At 41.2% G+C, this 21,529-nt stretch overlaps 1 protein-coding gene across 1 annotated transcript in view; it reads right to left on the bottom strand.

Annotated features, from left to right (window-relative positions):
- The window catches only part of C6 (complement C6), a 109,571-nt gene that overhangs the window by 53,241 nt on the left and 34,801 nt on the right, over positions 1-21,529 (bottom strand). Inside the window, exons 5-7 of the mRNA XM_089687814.1 lie at positions 17,203-17,341; positions 15,109-15,256; positions 8,577-8,780 (exon numbers count right to left, since the gene is read on the bottom strand). Coding sequence (XP_089543940.1) covers positions 8,577-8,780; positions 15,109-15,256; positions 17,203-17,341 — 491 coding nt within the window. The remainder of the gene's footprint in view (positions 1-8,576; positions 8,781-15,108; positions 15,257-17,202; positions 17,342-21,529) is intronic.

Here is a 21,529-nt window from a genome sequence, read left to right as displayed (position 1 = left end):
AGGTTTAGCACATTCTGATTATACAGAACTTAAAGACAAAGCTTATTTTTTCTTTATGGATAGAGTAAGGGAGGGTTATAACCCCTGTAATTTTTTTTTTGCCATCTGTGTCTTATTGAGTAGACCTCGCTTCCTTTCCTTTCCCATAGTCACAACAGGAATTGAGAGGAAATCCCTCCAAAGTGAAGGAGCACCTGGTTGGCACCAGAACTAGTGTCCCCATTGGAATATTTTCCATCTCTTACTGTTCTGGGATTTTATTTTTACTTTAATGATAATGGTAAACAGAACAAATGTGGGTGAATCTCCCTCCAGAGGTACAGAAAGAAATTAAAACCCAACAGGGGTTCCGAAAATGGGTTCAAACTTGTCACTAAATGGTGTAGATGCCTGTCAGGGCAGGGCTGTGGAACGGACAGGTAGGCCTAGTGACTGATGACAACCATCACCAACAGACCAAAGTCCCTCAGGGCGCGGAGTCTAAGTCCCAGGCTGCCCTTCACCAGGGCCCCTGATGGTGGGGATGGACTTGACGCAGCCAGGAACCAGGTCGCGGCCCCCGAGACACCCTGGCTGTGGTAATGGCCGCCGCCAATGGCGTGTAGCTGGTAGGAATGACAATAGCGTAGTCAGGCAGGCCGGGTCGACAACAACGGGACAAAACGGTTCAGAACAGTAGACAAGAATCACAGGTCACGGGCTGGGTTCAGCAACGGAAGGTCAGATCAAAGGAAAACACAGAGAATGGTCTAGTCACAAGCCGAGTCAGATACCAGAAGAGTCACGAGAGTATACACAGAGCTGTAGCAACACAAAGACACAAGACACAAGTGCAAAGAGCATGTGCGGATCACAGGCTCATATATGTTCTCAGCCACACCCCTCGGGGGATGGACCTCAGAGACCTGAAGGCATAAAAGACTCCCACCATGCTCTGCAGAAACCCAAGATGGACGCCAGTACATGAAGCCGCACAATCTCTGGGAAAAGGTAGGACCTTGACAAGGCCCTGATGTCCTCCAGCATACATTTCCTCCCTATTCTGATACCTGCTGCCATTGTCACAACTCTGAAGGGAACACGACACACCTATTGTTGCAATGCGTCCAGATGCAGGCTTTCTGGACTAAAATCTTCAGCATTTATTGTAAGATTATAGTGACAAATACTTTTCTCCCCTAGAAAAGCCTTGCTTTCAATGATTCTGGGCTCCATCTTGCTAGCCAAGAAAGATGTTCCCTGTCATTTTCTCATTGCTGCCCAAGCGGTTGCTCCCTGATACTGGAAATCAACAGCCATACCCTGCTTTGCGGAATGGGTCTCTCAGAACTGGGTATTATCTGGGACCTGCTGTCACAGAACGATAGATCTTAACAATTTATAAAAACATGGGCTTCTTGGTCTATGTTCCAAGACTGGATTGCTGAATGACACTCTTGTGCCATCATATAGCCATGGTGGAGTACCCACCTTTCCCTAGGTTCTTCCTCTTCTCTACTTGTACTTTCTTTTATTTGTCCTCTTCAGTTAATATAGTCATGCTTCATGGCTCTTTATAGCCTCAATTCTATTTAACGATCAATTCTGTACTGTACTTACAGCCTGCATGATACATCTAATCTCACTGTATACCTACATGCTATACTATCTTGTGCTGTACTGTTTCTTATTGTATTGTCTAAAATGTCAATAAATGCAGATTGAATCAAAACCTAAAAGGGGTTTTTATTCCTCTCCACTAAAAAAAGTTTTGCCTTTAGTTATACTTTAATTAAAAATGTAGATATATTTAAAACAACTAGTGCGCAATTAACATAGGATAAAGCTATTAGAATGACCATAAATGTACCTAAATGTCATAACAAGGTGATCTGGGGACAATCTGGTTTCAGGTCATTTGATCTAATGTCACAACAGTTGGAGAGCTAACGGCCTCTAGATCTTTATTCAAAAGTAATGAAGACTTGGTTGGCCTGGTGCCAGAATGCAGAGCTACTGCCCCCAACATCAGTCATCTGTACTAGGCACAGACATAATAATACTGTAATGTAAAGTATATCAGGTAGAGATGCAGGAAGTTACAATATGCCCACTATTTGTCAATACTCCACTTATATTGTAACCAATAAAGAGTTTGCATTACAAAGCTCCGGAGTTGCCAGCTACCTATATTGTGGATCCACTTATATCACTTAATGTGTAGAGTTAACTTGCTAAGCATTAAAGTGGTTGTAAACCCTTACAAATACCACATGAAGTGATTAGCCTCAGGTGATACCCAGAGATGAAACAAATCCTCCTACATATACTGTACTCGTTTATCTGACGTTTCCTCTGCTCTACAGGTGCTGAAATTCTAAAAAGACAAAAGCCTGTCTGAGAGTTCAGAAAAAAGGGGGTGGGGAGCTAAAATTACACACTGCAGAGCTCAGTGAGGAGAGCTCTGAGAGCTGATTGGAGAGAAGTGACACTTGTCAGATGTGATTCATGCTGAGAGCAAAGGAACGAAGCAGCAGAGAGAAATGACACTTAGTGCTCTTAATTGAGACAAGTACACTGTAGAGGGATATGCTTTTTCATATTTTTTATGTCTGAGGTTTACAACCAATGTCTGCACTACCACTGCAACACCAAGATGCAACATCTGAAAAAGTTAAATAAACTGTTACCCTATCCTGCTAAGAGTTTGATTCTAGGTATACTGACACAGCACCCTATTCCACTAATAAACATGCACAGAAATGTGCAGGGGCAGCAATAATTAGGACTCATCTGGAATTCTCTAGCAAGTGGTCCAGAACATTTTATTATATTCTGGAGGGCTTGGCCATGGCAATCCAGAAATCTGGCCTTGAGTGGGCCACTTGGGCACAGATGGGTCAATGACATGAATGGGTCTGAAGGAACAGAAGAGAACAGCAGATATATATTGGGCGGGCTTAGTATCAAACAGCATGGTACAAAAAAAAGGTTTGGTCCATACTTACCTCCCTTTACCAGGGCTTTTCTGCTCACACCCTTTTTTCTCCATCAAAGCAAGGCAGATACAGTGGTAAGTCCTACATAAAGTTCACTTAGAACTTCAGTCTTCCTTAACTTTGCATCAGTTGTTTCATTAGCAAAGTTAGGCTTCAAAATGTGTAAATAGAATGAAACTGAATTGGGCACTAGATGAGGAGGTGATAGCCTAAGCAGCCAGCCCTACAATAGCAATGATGAGTATTGCAGTTTATGTTGGATTCCCATTTTGTTGGCTGTATGAGAATAACAATGTTTAAAACCCATCTCCAACCAAAGCTTTTTTGGTCAAGTTTGACAGGAAATTTTTCCTTAGTTTGGAACATGAGGTGAAGTTCTGCTGATTTCCATCATCTAATCATGTGCAAGCAAAAATACATTTAAAAAAAAAAATCCTTTCAAACGATTGCATATTCTTTGCTAATGCATTTTTATTATTCATTCATTAAGCTAAGAAAAAATTCCCTTTCAAAGTGAACAACCTATCTGTCTTTAGTATGTCCAACACGTCTCACTTTCTGTCCCTGTAGCACTCATATAAGAAATGGAAGGGGGTAACTGGGTGGCGATTGTCACCAGGACAGAAATCTAAGCTTTCCTCAATCTACTACTAAACTTTTTTTATTTTTGGTTTTGTCTGTGTCCCCATTGACAAGATTTTCCATTATTTCCTGTACTGAGAATACTCCCTAATAAAGACATAGATTGCAGTGAAACCCAACAGAGGCTCAAATGTTTCCGTGTTTTATCCTAAACAAAATCAAAAGTTTTGGCCAGAGGTAGGCTTTAACACTTGCCAATGATGATTAGCATGCTCCTGAGAAGTACTGCTTCCCATTCATTTTTTTTATTTTTTATGTAATAAAAACTTTTATGGCACTGTTTGTTGTGCCACACATTTTTGTTTCATTCAGCTGTGTATCTTCCCATGATATTTTTGAGTTAGTTGATGGACTGTATTTTGGTATAGCAGCGATTGATTAGTATCTGAGTGAGCACATTCAATTTACACTTTAAATCAACTATATCATCCCTCCTCCCTATAATGTCTCTGAGGATTCTGCCCACCCTGGCTTTGATAAAATTGTACACCTCCACTTGAAAGAAGCTTGTTTTAAGATCATTTTAGGATGTAGCCTAGTGATGGGCTGAATATCCCTTTGTTCGGTTCACGGTCGAACCTTCGAACCTAATGAACGTTCGACCATGAACTTCGAACTCAATGCAAGTCTATGAGACTCAAACTTGTAAATTCAAAAGTGCCCATTTTGAAGGCTTATATACAATGTATTGGCCATAAAAGGGGTATGGGGACTTCAGGGACATGAATCAATGAAAAAAATTTTCAAAAAGTACCGTTTTTAAAAAGGGCAGACATTTTTAATTGCTTAAAGTAAAAAAAAAGAAAAATTCCTTTAAATATCATGCCTGGGGGGGGGGGGGAGCTCTCCCTTAAACTATCTGCAAATTTGCACATCTGTACAATGTATAGAACCTGCTGCAGCCAGACTGTCATTTTTAGTAAACAAAAGCAGAAACCCAGTGTGGTTGGTTTTCTTTTAAAATTAAAGGACTTGTCAAAAACAGTTGTTTTGTTTTTCTGTTTAATCAAAGGAATTTTTTTAATCAAAAGTATTTTTTTTCTAAATTTAACCCTTTAGTGAATTTGTAGGGGTATAAGTACTCGTTACTCCTTCACAAGGGGGGGGGGGGCAGCATCAGGGTGCCCCTTTATTTAAACGAGTACACTGATGCTAATAACCCCCTGCCTGCAGACCTCACAACCACTGGGCCAGGGTTGTGGGGAAGAGGCCCTTGTCCCAAGGTAAGGTCATGTGGCCTGGTAAGCCGCGTGCAGGGGTGGGGGGTGCTCAATCATCCCCTCCTTCCTGCCCTGCTAGGCCTGTGCTCGGATCAAGGATCTGGTAGGAATTTAGGAGGAACCCCACACTTTTTCCCCTCAATTTTTTTGGGATGGGTTCCCCTTAAAAGTACTACCACGCCTAAAGGGATGGGTTTTGCTTCTAGGGGAACTCCACTCACTTTTTTTTTAATTTTTTACTGTGGGGTCCCTCCTAACCTTCCTACCAGACCTACAGGGCCTAATATGGATTGGGGGGGGCTGGGTCACTGAGGATGACACTGTCGGAACTACCTCCTCCCAGCCACGTACTACTCCTAGGATTTCTGGGGACTGAAAACCATCCCTTGAAGACTGCAATATGTTATCCTCTACTTCCATGCTGCCACAATCCTCCTCCTGATCTTCCTCCTCCTCCTGTGTTCTGCGTCTCCTCAGGAATGCTATCTGCATAAAGTGGGCCTTAAGAGGAAAGGAAGTCCTCCTCTTCCTCCCTCTGTTCTGCCTCAATTGCCCTGTCCATGATTCCATGCAGTGTGTGCTCCAGCAGGAAGACTAGAGAGATAGTGTCACTGATGCATGCAATGTCGCAGCTCACCGATCTTGTGGCCTCCTCAAATGGTGAAAGGACAGTGCATACATCCTTTATCAGCAGCCACTGTTGTGGCAAAAAGAATCCAATCTCCCCTGTGCCTGCCCTTGTGCCATACTCACACAGGTACTCCTTGATGGCCCTCTGCTGCATGTGCATCTGCTGCAGTATTTTCAATGTTGAGTTCCACCTGGTGGGCATGTCACAAATGAGGCGGTTGGTGGGCAGTTCCCATTGAAAATCTGCCATCCGAACACTGGCCATGTATGATTGCTGGAAATGGCAGCAGACTTTTCTGGCCTGCTTCAGAAGATCTTGTAAGCCTGGGTACCTGTTCAAGAAATGCTGCACCACCAAATTTAGGATGTGTGCCAAGAATGGAACATGTGTCAAGTGTCCCTGTTGGAGGGTGGAGAAGAGGATGGTGCCATTGTTGCATACAACCATTCCTGGCTCGAACTGCCATGGTGTCAACCACCTCTGAACCTGTCCCTGCAGAGCTGACAGTTTCTCTGCCCCGATATGGTTCTTGTCCCCTAGACAGACCAGCTGAAGCACCGCATGGCATCTTTTAGCCTGACTGCTTGAACAGCCCCTTGAATGTTTAGGGAGCCCTGCTGGTTCAGAGGAAATTCAGCAGAAGGGGTCATAGAGGAAGAGAAGGGGGTGGAGCAGGCAGATGTGGCAGAATCACCACCAGCTTTTTGGAGGCATGGTGGCGGAACAAGCTCCAGCACTGAATCCTGTCCTGCATCCTTCCCAGCTGCCAGCAGAGTTCTCCAGTGCACCGTAAAGGAATTCTAATGTACCTGACCATGCCTGCTGGACGTCAGCAGTAATATGGACTTTGCTGCTGACTGCCCTGTCCAACGATGTACAGAGCTGGAATGGCCTTGCGTGAAAAGAAATTTCTTTTTGGAACCTGCCACTGTGGTACAGCACATTCCGCAAATTCACAGAAGGGGGCAGAGTCCACCATATGGAAAGGCAGCAGTTGTAACGTTAGCCATTTGGCCAAGATAGCATTTAGACGTTGAGCATGTTGATGGGTGGGACAGTATTTTTTTTATGGTTCAGCAACCGGGGTAGCGAACTTTGCTTGATGAAATCAACAGGTGGTATACTGCTAGCAGATTGGGTGCAAGGACATGTGGCACCCATTGCTATACCATCATCCCTTCCACTGTACGCTGTTGAGAAGAATTGAGGTATAGTAGGGGTAGAGATCCCAGATGAGGAGCAAGAAGAAGTCTGCACTTTTTTATGATGTGGGTCTTTCAGGTGCTGCTACCAATGGGCTGCATGGCAGGCATGTCTTGTCAAGCATGTGGTGCCCAAGCGGCTGCTGTTTTGGCCACGCTTGATCTGCTTCAGACAGAGACTGCAAACAGCAATTCTGCAGTCTACTGCACATGTGTTGAAAAAATTCCACATCAATTAAGTTTTGGAAGTCAGTGGGGAGTCAGCAGCAACTTGCACCTGTAGAGCTCTGTCATGTGATGCAATTGGGTGGCTGCCCTTACACCTGCCCTTGGAGGACATCCTGCCTCGTTGGAGTTGTGCCTCCTCATCACTTTTCTCCTCTATTCTCTCAGGCACCCAAGTACAGTCAGTGACCCCATCATCCCCTCCCTCCTCATCACTGGAGCCAACTTGGCAGTATGCTACAGCTGGGGGAACATGACTGCCAATTTCTTGTCCATTATTGCCAATTTATTGTCCATCTGTCTAGGCTCATGTCACTCCTTTCCTCAACCTGGGAACCAACATCGGAGCATTGAAACTGCTGCGTATCCTCCAGCAGCAAGGGACTGACACTATGTTCTAATAATTCAGCTGACTCTGCCGTGCATGATGGTGGAACTACAAAAGGAGTAGCTGTGGACAAGGAGCCTGTGGGATAGGCCTGCTTTGGCAGCTGCGGTGGAAGGCGAATTAGTATGAGCCTGGGTGTCAGAGGATGAGGAGGATGAGGATGGTTTAGTTATCCACTCTACCATCTCTTCTGCATGTTGTGGCTCAATTACATGGCCAGCACTGGAACAAATTACAAGCATGCCCTGCCTGCAGAGGATGCACCATGTCCACTACCACCACTTTTCACTGTGGACACAAAGGTTGCTTGCTCCATTTTAGCTACTTGTGAGCATCTTGTGATCGACCTCTCCTTGTTGGCCTTTCAAACATTATGGGGATTTTTTCGGGGATTTTTATAACTTTTTATTTTAGAGTGTGGGATGAGAATTTGGTGCTTGGTGCACTATAAACCATTTTATTATTGTTTCTTTTAATAAAGAAAATAGGGGGTATAGCAGTTATGAAGAATTTTTTTTTTACTGCTGCTGCAAAAAATTAAAATAAAATAAATTTTAAAAGAATAAGAAAGCGAAAAAAAAAACCCACTGGTGACGCAGAAGGAGGAAAAGCAATTATGCGCTAAATATTTTTGCAGCTGCTGCAGCAAAAAAAGTGAAAAGATTAAATTAAATAAAAAAGAAAATCCAGAAAGCAAAAACACTAATGATGCAGAACCTGAGATTGCAAAAAAAAAAAAAAAAAAAATGGGAACAGTGATGACTCAGAAGTGCACCAAACACACTGACACTTCACTGACACTACTACACTGCTCTTCACAACACCACACTACACTCTTAACACACCACTAACTCTTCTAAACTCCAGCAACACACTACGCAAGGCTGCTGTGTAAGCCGCTTTATATAGTGTGGGGCGTAGACTTAGCCGTGAGCCATGATTGGCCAAAGTCACTGTGACTTTGGCCAATCGTGGCTCTCACAGTGCATTGTGTTGTGATTGGCCAAAGCATGGCACCTAACCTGAGGTCAGCTGCATTGCTTTGGCCAATCATGGCTCTCACAATGTACTGTGGGAGCACAGTGCATTGTGGGGTGCTTGGTGGGTGAACAGCCCAACAAACACCCTTACCATTCATGTTTGGCGAACTCACGAACAGCCGATGTTCAAATCGAACTTGCGTTCAACTCGCATTGAGGTCAACGCTAATGTAGCCCCATCATTTCTAACATGCCATGCATATACTGATATATACTACATATTGTCGTGTACCATAGAAATGTTGTATACCTTTTTGTAAGATGACTTTATAGCTTCCTTAAAGGATGAACTTGAGGTCCTCTTCGAGTTAGTTTTAGTATTAAACAGGATTGGAATTCCCCAATAGCCACTGCTAGAAACCTGCCTCTCGCCAGGTTGACGGTTGATGTCTCTGTTAAAATCATTCATACTGTTGCAGAAATCAGATGCAACATCATCTTCCTCATTTTTCTCCTGTGGGGAAAATAGTACAGCATATATACTATCATTTAAGCAGTACTCATCTCATACCCACTATAGCTGCATCAAGGGTCCCACCACCCAATATTTCAGCAGCTAAATGTCTATGGGGTTAACAAGCTGATGTTCATTCTAATAAAGTATGTGGAACAAATAATTCAGTTATTTAAAGCATAAGTATACCTATATTTTAGTTTGCCAAAGTGTGATGTATTACAGACATTTACAGACATTCCTAAAATAGTATTTTCAGCTTTTTATTTAACCTTTTTTTTTAAATCTCAGTGCTGCTGATGGCCTGCATTCTCTTTCAGCCACTTCCTGTCTATATGCATGCACTCCAGAGAGTTTCATGGAGAACTAACAAATGACTGCTGGCTGCCAGCCCAATCGGCTGCAGGCATGAAATTTCCCAACCTGTTGCCACACGTAACAAAAGGGTAGGGAGGCTGGTGACATAGCAGACATCAACAACTGACCCGATGACAAATTGTGATATTAAATAAATAAATAAGACACCTGTCAACCCCTATACCTTACCAGATTGACAGGTGGTGCAAGCTTTAACTCAGAATGGGTTGTTACTCCAAACCTTTAGTGTCAAACTCCCAAATCAGTGATTAGTTAGTACCCAAAACAAGAGCAAAAGATCATAGTGCAGAAGTTCCTTAAAATTATACAAGGCTTTATTCAAACACGTTTCATAATATACAGAGTTACTGCAGCAGTGAAGGCAGCCTCTGCAGAGTTGGCCCTTGCAGGGTAAATGCAGCAATGAAAAAACCTTTGCAGAGTTAAATGCAGCAGAACCGATATCCTAATAGCTCACAGTATCAATGAGAAGTCCGGACCTCATCTAAGATGGGCACCGCGACACTCCCAGTAACGTCTGACGTCATTTAACTGATGCATTTCGTCAGCATGACTTTTTCAAAGGATCCTGGAGAAGCTGTGGAGAACGTTATGCTATCTGTACCATTGCTCAGCATGACCGTTTTGGTGGTGGGTCAGTGATGGTCTGGGCATATCCATGGAGGGATGCACAGACCTCTACAGGCTAGACAATGGCACCCTGACTGCCATTAGGTATCAGGATGAAATCCTTGGACCCATTGTCATTCCCTCCTGGTGTATGATAATGCCCGGCCTCATGTGGCAAGAGTATGCAGGCAGTTCCTGGAGGATGACGGAATTGATACCATTGAATGGTCCCCATGCTCGCCTGACCTAAATCCAACAGGAGACCTCTGGGATATCATATTTTGGTCCATCCGATGCCACCAGGTTGCACCTCAGACTGTAGAGGAAGATGAAAGAAAGAGAGCACAAACCTTGCGCATTACCTCAATAAATAGTGACTAATTTTATTAATAAGGAAATATACTCGCAAAGTGATGGTATAACAAGCATAAGTAACCATAATCCAAACAGGGTTACAGGTAAATCGAAAAGGGGGGGATGAAGGCTAACGCGTTTCGAAGGGTGCTCCCTTCTTCATCAGAGCTGGGTTGAGCAGATAGAGACTTCAGTATGGCAGAGTTCCCATGGCAAGGAGATATTCAGCCACTGAGTGTCAGTATTCCAGCAGTTCAGCCTGTTTAGTCAATGTTTAGTTTATGCCTGTTATACCATCACTTTGTGAGTATATTTCCTTATTAATAAAATTAGTCACTATTTATTGAGGTAATGCGCAAGGTTTGTGCGCTCTTTCTTTCATCTTCCTCTACAGTTTTATTAAGCTTCCCCAGCTTCATGATAGAGCTGCACAACCTCTGATCACCAGCGGATGAACACACAACAAGCTGCTTGTCACTAACGCCTGTTTGATCTGAGTCTTTGAGCGCAGGAGATAATGGATCTTTGGTGACTGCACCTCAGACTGTCCAGGAGCTCACTGATGCTCTGGTCCAGATCTGGGAGGAAATACCCCAGGACACCATCTTTCGTCTCATTAGGAGCATGCCCCGATGTTGTCAAGGATGGATACAAGCACGTGGGGGCCATACAAACTACCGAGGACCATTTTGAGCTGCTGCAAAGAAATTTCAGCAAAATGGACTAGCCTGCTGCATAATTATTTCACTTTGATTTTCGAGGTGTCTTTGAATGTTGTCTTCTGTAGGTTGATAATTTTCATTTCCATAAAACGATGGGGCATCCTTACCTTCCTAACACATTACCCAGTGCATATCCGTATAGATATCCAGCATGATATTTTTCCCCATTGAGATCTAATGTGTTTTTAAAGTGTTCCTTTAATTTTTTGAGCAGTGTATTTAGTATTTTATTAATATGTAGATCAAAGGGGTGACCTTTGATTTGCATATGACATCAGTTAAAGAAAACTTTCCAAGTAAAAAAAACCCTATTAATACTCAGTTAACCCTAAACAGCCCTTATTATCTTCCTTTCCCCTTCTCCCCTTAGCTATTCTTTTTCTGCTAATTATTTTTAATTTCAATGTTTTTACCCTCCACATTTAAACTATATTTTTCCATTTTCACTTGTTTTGTTCATTATTTGTTGCAGCATTGCAGTGTGCAGCACAATGACAGTGACTTCTGCATTGCAACACTGGGGTCAGTGGTTTATGTCCAGGTCAGAACACTAACTTCATGGAGCATGCATGGGTTTTCTCTGTTTTCCCTCTACACTCTAAGGACATTCTGTTAGGTTCCTTGGCCTTATTATAATATTTTACTGATTGTGGCCAAGATGGCTGTCTTACCATTTGTCCCTAGAGCAGATAAAGTGATTTGAGTCCCTAGGTATAAAAGTGCTATAGAACTATAATTAATTAAAAGAAAAAAAGAAAAATCATGTGCAAAAAACCATTTCCATGCTTTGGTTGAAACAGCAAAAAAACACATTGATTCACTTTATGTACAGATTACATGGAACATAAAATAATTTTTTTAAACAATATTGCTAATCAAAAAACACTAGTTTTGTTCCCAAAAAACAATGTACATATTACTTTGTTATTTGAACAGAGTTAGCGCCAAATAAACAGGCCAGTAGTGGAATTGTAAAAATTGCTCTGGTCTATATTTTTTTTTTTTTACAAAAAACCAACAAAGATGTAAAAAAAAAAAACCCGGGGAAGATACATAAAAAGACTTTCACACTAATTAATTAGGAAGGCGGGTCTCTCTTCTGTGGTTTCCAGAACAGCAGCCGTGTTTGTCTCTTCTCCAGCTGTTTCAGAATATAACATTGGAATCTATTTAAAGTATATTAATATACTTCCATATGAATAATTAAAGTACACTACAAAATCTTCAAGCAATTATTTCGTATTTTGTAACTAGCTTAGCCTAGGCTAAACGTGGGATCAAATGGACACATCAGGTTATCGCAGTGTATCTTACAGTTTGTGGAAGAAAGAGGCCCTGTTTAAGCTAAGTAGATATGTTTAAATGTGCAAATGCAGGCAAAGGGATGCTTACTGTTTTATCATTGGTTATGGTCCCTCAGGCTGTATTTACTATAATTGTATCTGTGGCGTAGTGCCTCAGGTAGCAGGGTTAGAGACGGCTCCACCAAGCTTTGAAATTTCAAACTGTGAAAACATAATTTGTGATTCATAATTTTGTTTCTGTCCATCTGCGGACCTTTTTCTCTATATTCATCAAGACAATTGTAGGGTAAAGGGGCTGTAGGGGATGCTGAGAGGAGTCAGAAGACCCATAAGAAAAACCATGTGTAGGGGACCTGGATTGGGCAGATGGTGGCACCAAACTGTACAAGTCCTATCCCGCTTCTTCTAGGATAGAGCACCCACATACCTGTAGCTACCATCTTGGACACATTTCTCCCGGCCAGAGGCCCACTCACACATTCCCCGGCCTAAGACTTTTATCTCTCTTCTTGGGAGCACCACAGAGCTGGAACCACAGGGTATACTAAACTCCTGATCATTGGGCTTTTCACCACCAAGTCACAGGACCCACAGATGAGGGTCATTGGTGACAAGGTAATTCCATTAGTATACCGCCAGTCTCTTCCCAGTATCCCTTCTATAGCTTTTCCTTTCCGGACATGCACCCTGATAACATCTATTCCCTGGCATCAGCTACCACTCACATTAAAGGATGCTGTCACAAGCCCCCAAGGCCATATGCACCACACTATAGGACCTGTAGTAGAAGGTCAGGGCTGACGAGGCAACACCAACTAATCCCCACATGTTCTGTAACACTTCTCCTGGGAGTTAAGCCCTACACAGGTTCCTTTAAATCAGCGCAGTGTAGGACTATATATTTGCAGCTCTGGGATGTCCTACTCCTGTACATTTATATGGGCACTAACCTCATCTATGTCATAGCAACAGAATGAACCGAACTAAAGGGGCACAGCGCCTGCCAACACATGAAGCATCTCTCATTTCTCATGTCGGTGGTCTGCTCAGTTGATATACAGTCATGGCCGAAATTGTTGGCACCCTTGATATTTTTCCTGAAAATCAAGTATTTCACACAAAAAAGGTATTGCATTAACACATGTTTTGCTATACACATGTTTATTCCCTTTGTATGTATTGGAACAAATATAAAACAGAGGCAGAAAAGCAAATATGACATAATGTCACACAAAACCCCAAAAATGGGCTGGACAAAAGTATTGGCACCCTTAACTTAATATTTGGTTGCACACCCTTTGGAAAACATAACTGAAATCAGTCGCTTCCTATAACCATCAATAAGCTTCTGACACCTCTCACCCGGAATTTTGGACCACTCTTCCTTTGCAAACAGCTCCAGGTCTCTCTTATTGGAAGGACACCTTTTCCCAACAGCAATTTTAAGATCTCTCCACAGGTGTTCAATGGGATTTAGATCTGGGCTCATTGCTGGCCACTTCAGAACTCTCCAGCGCTTCTTTGCCATCCATTTCTGAGTGCTTTTTGACGTATGTTTGGGGTCATTGTCCTGCTGGAAGACCCAGGATCTTGGACGCAAACCCAGCTTTCTGACACTGGGCCCTACAGTGCGACCCAAAATCCTTTGGTAATCCTCAGATTTCATGATGCCTTGCACACAGTCAAGGCACCCAGTGCCAGAGGCAGCAAAACAACCCCAAAACATCATTGAACCTCCACCATATTTTACCGTAGGTACTGTGTTTTGTTCTTTGTAGGCCTCATTCCGTTTTCGGTAAACAGTAGAATGATGTGCTTTACCGAAAAGCTCTATCTTGGTCTCATCTGTCCACAAGACGTTTTCCCAGAAGGCTTTTGGCTTACTCAAGTACATTTTGGCAAACTGTAGTCTTGCTTTTTTATGTCTCTGTGTCAGCAGTGGGGTCCTCCTGGGTCTCCTGCCATAGCGTTTCATTTCATTTAAATGTCGACGGATAGTTCGCGCTGACACTGATGCTCCCTGAGCCTGCAGGACAGCTTGAATGTCTTTGGAACATGTTTGGGGCTGCTTATCCACCATCCGGACTATTCTGCGTTGCAATCTTTCATCAATTTTCCTCATCCGTCCACGACCAGGGAGATTAGCTACAGTGCCATGGGTTGCAAACTTCTTGATAATGTTGCGCACTGTGGACAAAGGCAAATCTAGTTCTCTGGAGATGGACTTGTAACCTTGAGATTGTTGATATTTTGCCACAATTTTGGTTCTCAGGTCCTCAGACAGTTCTCGTCTCCTCTTTCTGTTGTCCATGCTTAGTGTGGCACAGACAGACACACAATGCAAAGGTTAAGTGAACGTCTCTCCTTTTTATCTGCTTTCAGGTGTGATTTCTATATTGCCCACACCTGTTACTTGCCCCAGGTGAGTTTACAGGAGCATCACATGCTTGTAACATTCTTATTTATCCGCAGTTGTGAAAGGGTGCCAATACTTTTGTCCAGCCCATTTTTGGAGGTTTGTGTGACATTATGTCGAATTTGCTTTCTTTCCTCCCTTTTTTTGTTTTGTCCCAATACACACAAAGGGAATAAACATGTGTATAGCAAAACATGTGTTAATGCAATACGTTTCGTGAGAAATACATGATTTCCTGGAGAAATATCAAGGGTGCCAACAATTTCGGCCATGACTGTATATATATATATATATATATACACACACTGTATATATTGTGTATGTGAGATCTGTCTACCTATAGCATTCATTTAGAGGGTGTCTCGCTTTTGCTTTGAAATTTTCATGTGTTCTTCTGGTACTCCATGGCAGGGTTTGGATTGTCAAATCTGGAAAATCTAATCTCTCTATAGCCAGTGGGTGATTCAATCTATTGGTGTCCACTTATAATTGAAATATCAGTATAGGCTGGACTGACGTAACTTTTTAATTCATGCACATTTTACCTGGAATTTGAAACTTTCCAGGTTGAATGGGAGCCTATAGCCTTTCTGATCTGGCTCTGTTCCATTTCCATATTCAATTTTACGTTGTCCACCATAGAATGAGTTGTCGAAAATTTCCCCTCTGCTCTCACTAGAGAGGTAATTATATCTAGAAAAAAAAAGAAAGAAAATTAGCAAAGTATACATGAGTTCAATGCTGCATGTAACTGAGCTTATATTATTTTATGTGTTAGTTGTAAATCCAACTTTAAATCATTAATTTAGAGCTGGTTGGAGGATGGTTAGGGTAACTAGTGTCTGAACCTATATATACAAAATATTCTATATGTAATAGTCAGTGCCATGATGTTATTCTTCCTGCCTCTAGAAATAAGCCTATATTTTTTAACCTCCCTAGCGGTCTAATTATGTCCATATTTCTGTGCTCAAAGCGGTAAATTTTTTTGCATGGAAATATGTATTTTTTTTATTGTAGGCCTGTAATTTTTAGGAATAACTCACTCAAATCTGTCCGAACAAGAGTCTAGTAAACATTCCTGATATGATAAAATTTGAAACACAAAATCATAAATTATAATTTAATAAATAATCATAAAAAATAATAATATAATAATAATAAATTTAATTCAATAATATAATCAAACCAAAAACAATGAAATTTGAAATATAGCGCCAAGTTCGCACATCACTGAGCAAAGTCGCAAAATCGTTTTCAGTGCCTGATGACGAATTTCCCCACGAATCATTATCACTCAATTCTGCAAGTAGTTCTAATTTACTATTGCTGTTCTCTAGCCGGTCTAAAACCGATTTTGACCTAAAGGGACACTTTTTGGACACCGTGGACATTTCTCAGTTTCCAGGCAGAAAGAACAGTAAATTTGCAGGCAGGGCACAGGACAAAGCACTCGGGACAAAATGTATGTGAAATGGTTTGATACAGTAATGTTATACTATGTGATTTTAGTGAATTTAGTGAATGTCACTTTTTGTCATTTTCAAATTTTCCGCAGTTCCATCCCCGTACATCGCGACGCTCGCAGGGGACGGAACCCAGATCATCCGCCGGGGGACATTGCCGGGGACACTGCAGGGGGGACATCGCGGGAGCACAGGACAAGGTAAGTGAAGAACGGATCCCGGAGCAGCGCCGCATGGTAAGCCCGAGTGTAGCTCGGGGTTACCGTTTTTGGTACTGAAACTTTACCCCGAGCTACACTCGGGAATACCGCCAGGGAGGTTAAATAAACAAAAAAGGTTGTATATACAGCAGGGGGTAACTCACTACATTTACAGCCCAGGTCCCCTTCAGTGTTGGAGGCTAGCTTTGGTCATCAGGATGGAGCTATTAGTTCCAGTACATAATAGACCTAAACAGCTTTTTTTGCAGTGATGTATATGTGCTATGACTGCTTCTTGGAATCAGCAATTTGAACTTCCTGGACTGGATGGGTGCATCAGAGGTCATGGTCCTCCGAAAAACTTAAGGAAGATGTTGACTTAAACAGCTTCAAATGGAACTGAAGATAGGAAGCTGCTGAAGCCCTTGCCATAATGTTCACAAAATATTTGCCCCCTCTAACAATGATGACTTTGCTTTCCCCAGTGCTGCTTCATCTCTGTCATCTTCTCTACCTTTTTTTTTCTGCATCTGACAACTTTTTTTGCACACTACAGTTACGTTATGGCTGCATTCTTGATATCTAAAAAAGTGCCACAAGTAATGTTCCCACAAAATTGTTAGAAGAAAAGAAAAGGAATTTTTTGTTGGAGAAAAAGTCTAATTTACCACAAAAGAAAGCTAACCACTAGCCATTTTATAGACTTTAATTGGTTTTAAAAGGAAGATCTTAGACCAGATTTTTAATTGAGATGTAGGCCAATTCTTTCAATGCAATGTTGTGGCACTAGTCATTAGAGCTTGCATCAAATTGACTTCTGGTTAATATATTTTAAAAGCGGTGTATCATTTTTATACCACTTTCAATTTATAGCCTATAAAAAGTGTAATTGTGAATGAAACTTCCATAGTTTATTGCAGGCACCCTTTGCTAAATCCACTTATGATATCATTGGTTGTAGATGCTGTATTACCCATTTCCCATAAGCTGAGCTCCAGGTACAGGTTCAAAGATCCTTTTTTGTTCAGGTTTTTTTGCACATCCCCTTTCATCTGAATTATCTCCACAGTCATTATCGCCATTACACTTCAGTTCCTTGCCAATGCAGCGCCCTGTTTTAGACACAAGAATATCTGACATTAAGACATAACTCTTTTCTGAATTATTTTCATCTATGCATATAGATTTCAACATTTATTTACAATAGGCGGTCAACACATAGCAAGGAATACAAATATGAAAACACAGAACAGAATTTTAATAATAAATGTTTAATTTGCAGAATTTATTATATATATTTTTTTTACAATGGTTTTTATTATAGACCACATAACAACAAAGAAACAGTCAAAAGCAAGATCACTGACACAAAAGAATAAAGTATACAATTCTTCTGATGAAGGACATGACAAATGCACTGAAGTATTGACAAGGAGAGAAACTGAGTACATAAACACAATACATAAAAGGTTGAAAAGAAACCTTATAAATGCGTTAATAGCAAGCAAGTAATGACCAATGGGCTAGTAGGCGAGGGCCAAAGATAATCACAAAAATTGCATACAGACGGTAGGAAAAGCTGAGCACGGAGCCGCACTGGATGCACATCGGTACTCTACACCAAGGACTCTCAAGAAAGTCCGACAGGTATATAAAACATTGCAGAAGATTCTCTAGGAATATTACAATCAGCACAAATAGCATGAAGACTAACAAAAACAAAGGAGAGAAAGAGAAAGAAGAGAAAAAAAAGGGGGGAAACAAGGATAGTTAAGAAAGGGCTCCAGGGGATCACGCTAGGAGAGTCTTATATCGACAGAAGGGTCTGGTCAAATCTAGATGGTTGGGCCACATCAATCCAGGGGCGCCAGATCTGCAAAAACTTTGGGTGGGTGTCTAACAGCATGGCCGTTAGCTTCTCATTAACCATTATGAAATTCATCTGGTTCTTACCGGCCTCGAAGCTAAGAGGAGGGGTATTCCAAGCTCTTGTAATTGTTAACTTGGTAGCCATAAATAGATGCGATGCCAGCTACCGCTCAGGACGAAGTAGGCCTACTAATGGTTTAAATAATAGTGCCTCGTATGGGTTGAGCTTAATATCTGTGTGTAACATAGTGCAGAGAAGGGCATAGACCCTAATCCATAATCTGCACACCTTGAAGCAAGTCCACCAAATATGAGCCATGGTGCCTATTTGTTGCCAACCCCGAAAGCAAGTCAGAGAACACGAGGGGATAAAATGAGCCATCTGTAAAGGACCTTATAGGCATTTTCTAAAATAAGAACATTCCTCGACCATTTAGACACTGCTTGAGTCATGATCTTGCTGATCTAGACAACCCCCGAGTTCCGATTGCCTATGATAAGAATGAACCGGGGGAGTCCTATAAGAAATAATAGTGGAGTAGATAAGAGAGATCAAGCCTGGTGCATGAGGCCTGTGATTGCAAAGACTTTCGAAGGGAGTCAGCCTAACGGGTCCTGAATGGGCTTGTAATAATGTAATAAGAAAGTGACAGAGTTAAAGGTAGCCAAAATGCTCCCTCAACCGGATGTCATAAGTAGAACGGAGAGTCTCAGAAGTAAGTATCCGAGTAGGAGAGAGCAAGGAGTGCATGTCATAGAAGCCATGAGCCGGCCACCACACATACCGTCCAGCCTCTTTGCAACGTGAATTCAGTATATCGTTTTGGGACTTTGTAATTGAAGGGAGAGGGATCTTATTAAACCAATCCAAAGTTGAATCAGAGATTGTATCCGAAGAAGGGGAAAGTACATTTTTATAAAATTTCTCAAAACTCTTTCAGACTTCTTTAGGTAAAGAGTAGATATTACCCAATGTGGATTTAAGTTTATAAACATGAGGGGGACTAATTGTTTGTTTTAGTTTTCGTGCAAACATAGTTAAAGCTGAATTGCTATAAAGTAAAAATTTGGCTTTTGACCATTTTAAATTTTTTTCTGTCTTAGCAGACAAAAGCGTATCTAATTCCAATCTCTTATCAGATATGGCCTGAGAGACCTCAATGGAGGGAGTGGGAGAGTGAATTTTTAGCCAATTTTCTTTATTTCGTGCTGCAGCAATACTAATAAAGTGGCCTCGTATGACAGCCTTATGAACAGCCCATACAATAGGGATGGATGTGTCGGGTATAGAATTAAAAGTGAAATATTCCTCTAGAGCAGAAGTAATTTTAGATTTTATAGAAAGGTCAGAATCTAAGGAGTCATTCAGACACCATGAGTATGGAGTATTGGACATACCGATACATGAAACATCCAGTCTAACCATATGATGGTCTGACCAGGCACAGGGATATATGTCAGCCAAAAGAGAACCTGCCAAAATAACCGGAGTACAAAATATATAGTCAAGCCTAGCTTGAGTTTGATGAGGGTGTGAAAAAAAAGAATATTCTTTAGCACCAATGTTATGGCCTCTCCCGGAATCTATTAACTGATAACTGTTAAGAAGCCTTACGAGCGTCTTAGGAAATATTTTTGAATTGATAGTGGGATTACTTCTATCAAGAGAAGACTGAGATACTAGGTTGAAAACCCCACCCACAAGCATATGGGGGGAGTGATAGCCTTCCAAAACATCAAAACATCAAAAAACTCCCTAAAAAACACTGAATGGGCATCAATAGGGGCATAAACATTTGCAATAGTAATTTCCTTACCCAACAAAAAACCTTTACTAATTAAAAATCTACTGTCAGGATCCCTGTACACTTGTCGGATATCAAATGCCAAAGAATTGTGAAAAAAAATGGCAACTCCTCTCCGTTTAGAAGAGAACGTTGTAAAAAGAGCTTGAGAGAAAGATATATGGAAATATATTGGATGTTTATCGATTAGAAAATTTGTAACTTTATAAATTTTGTATCTATTTTCTTATACTGTATAAAAGCTTTTCTGTGTTTAGATGGGGAGTTGAATCCCTGAACATTGTGTGAAATTATTTTAATTCCCATTATGTAGAAATTGGGTGACTATAAACAAAATATTTATTTTGAGAAGGTATAGAAATCTTGGGGATCTGCACTAAAAAGTCAATGATAGAATGTCTAGAAATCCGTTTATAAAACTGTTAATTTGTATCGGATAAAAAAAATCGGATACAAAATCGGGGTTTTGAAGCCTAAGACAATTACGATACCCAGGAGCCTCAACAATATATAAATTAAACTGTAATCTATATCAAGACAGCTAGCAAAAAACAAATAGCTAACAAGCAAAAAAAAAAAATAACATAAGTACAATAAAAAAAATGGATCAGGGGTCAAAACAACGCCTGATAATAAACTGTTATTTATGGGACCAAAAGGTCCCAAGTTCAAACCCGGCAAAACTCTAATAAGAGAATGTGCCAAGTTTGAATAGGGCTGCATTACTGCGAAATGGACGGGCAGTATCGGGAAAAATAAATATAGCTATAGCAGAAAGGTGCAATGCCTTAGTTAACTGAAGCAATATCAATATAGCGAAAGCTATTCCAAATAAAAAGTCATGACAATAAGGATCAAACTTTGAATCATAAAGAGTATAACCACAACTTATACAACTAGATCTTCCTCACTGGTGTAGCACTATTTCAAGACTTAGCAGTAATGATGCAGAAGACTGTAGTAAATAACTGTTCATCCAATCTCATGATGAAAACAAAGTTTATCACGTCTGGAAGCCGGGGTGAACCATATTGGTGTTGGATGAGGTGTGTTTGGTGGTCTAGGTCAGTGGTGGGCAACCTTTTTTTTCAACTGAGTCAAATCTCGCCAAAACCACGATTGAAATTTATTTTGAGAGCCACATTTTTAAAACTGAAAATACATCCCCCATATAGTAATTCATCCTCCATAGTAATTCATCCCCCATAGTAATTCATCCCCCATATAGTAATTCATCCCCCATATAGTAATTCATCCCCCATAGTAATTCATCCCCCATATAGTAATTCATCCCCCATAGTAATTCATCCCCCATATAGTAATTCATCCCCCATAGTAATTCATCCCCCATATAGTAATTCATCCCCCATAGTAATTCATCCCCCATAGTAATTCATCCCCCATAGTAATTCATCCCCCATAGTAATTCATCCCCCATATAGTAATTCATCCCCCATAGTAATTCATCCCCCATAGTAATTCATCCCCCATAGTAATTCATCCCCCATATAGTAATTCATCCCCCATAGTAATTCATCCCCCATATAGCAATTCATCCCCCATAGTAATTCATCCCCCATATAGTAATTCATCCCCCATAGTAATTCATCCCCCATATAATAATTC

This window comes from Staurois parvus, unplaced genomic scaffold, assembly GCF_062004578.1.
Source record: "Staurois parvus isolate SC_StPar_1 unplaced genomic scaffold, SC_StPar_1.0 ptg000438l, whole genome shotgun sequence".
NCBI classification, from domain to species: domain Eukaryota; kingdom Metazoa; phylum Chordata; class Amphibia; order Anura; family Ranidae; genus Staurois; species Staurois parvus.
Note: the sequence above shows the minus strand (reverse complement) of the source record. Positions and strands in the feature narration are given on the sequence as shown.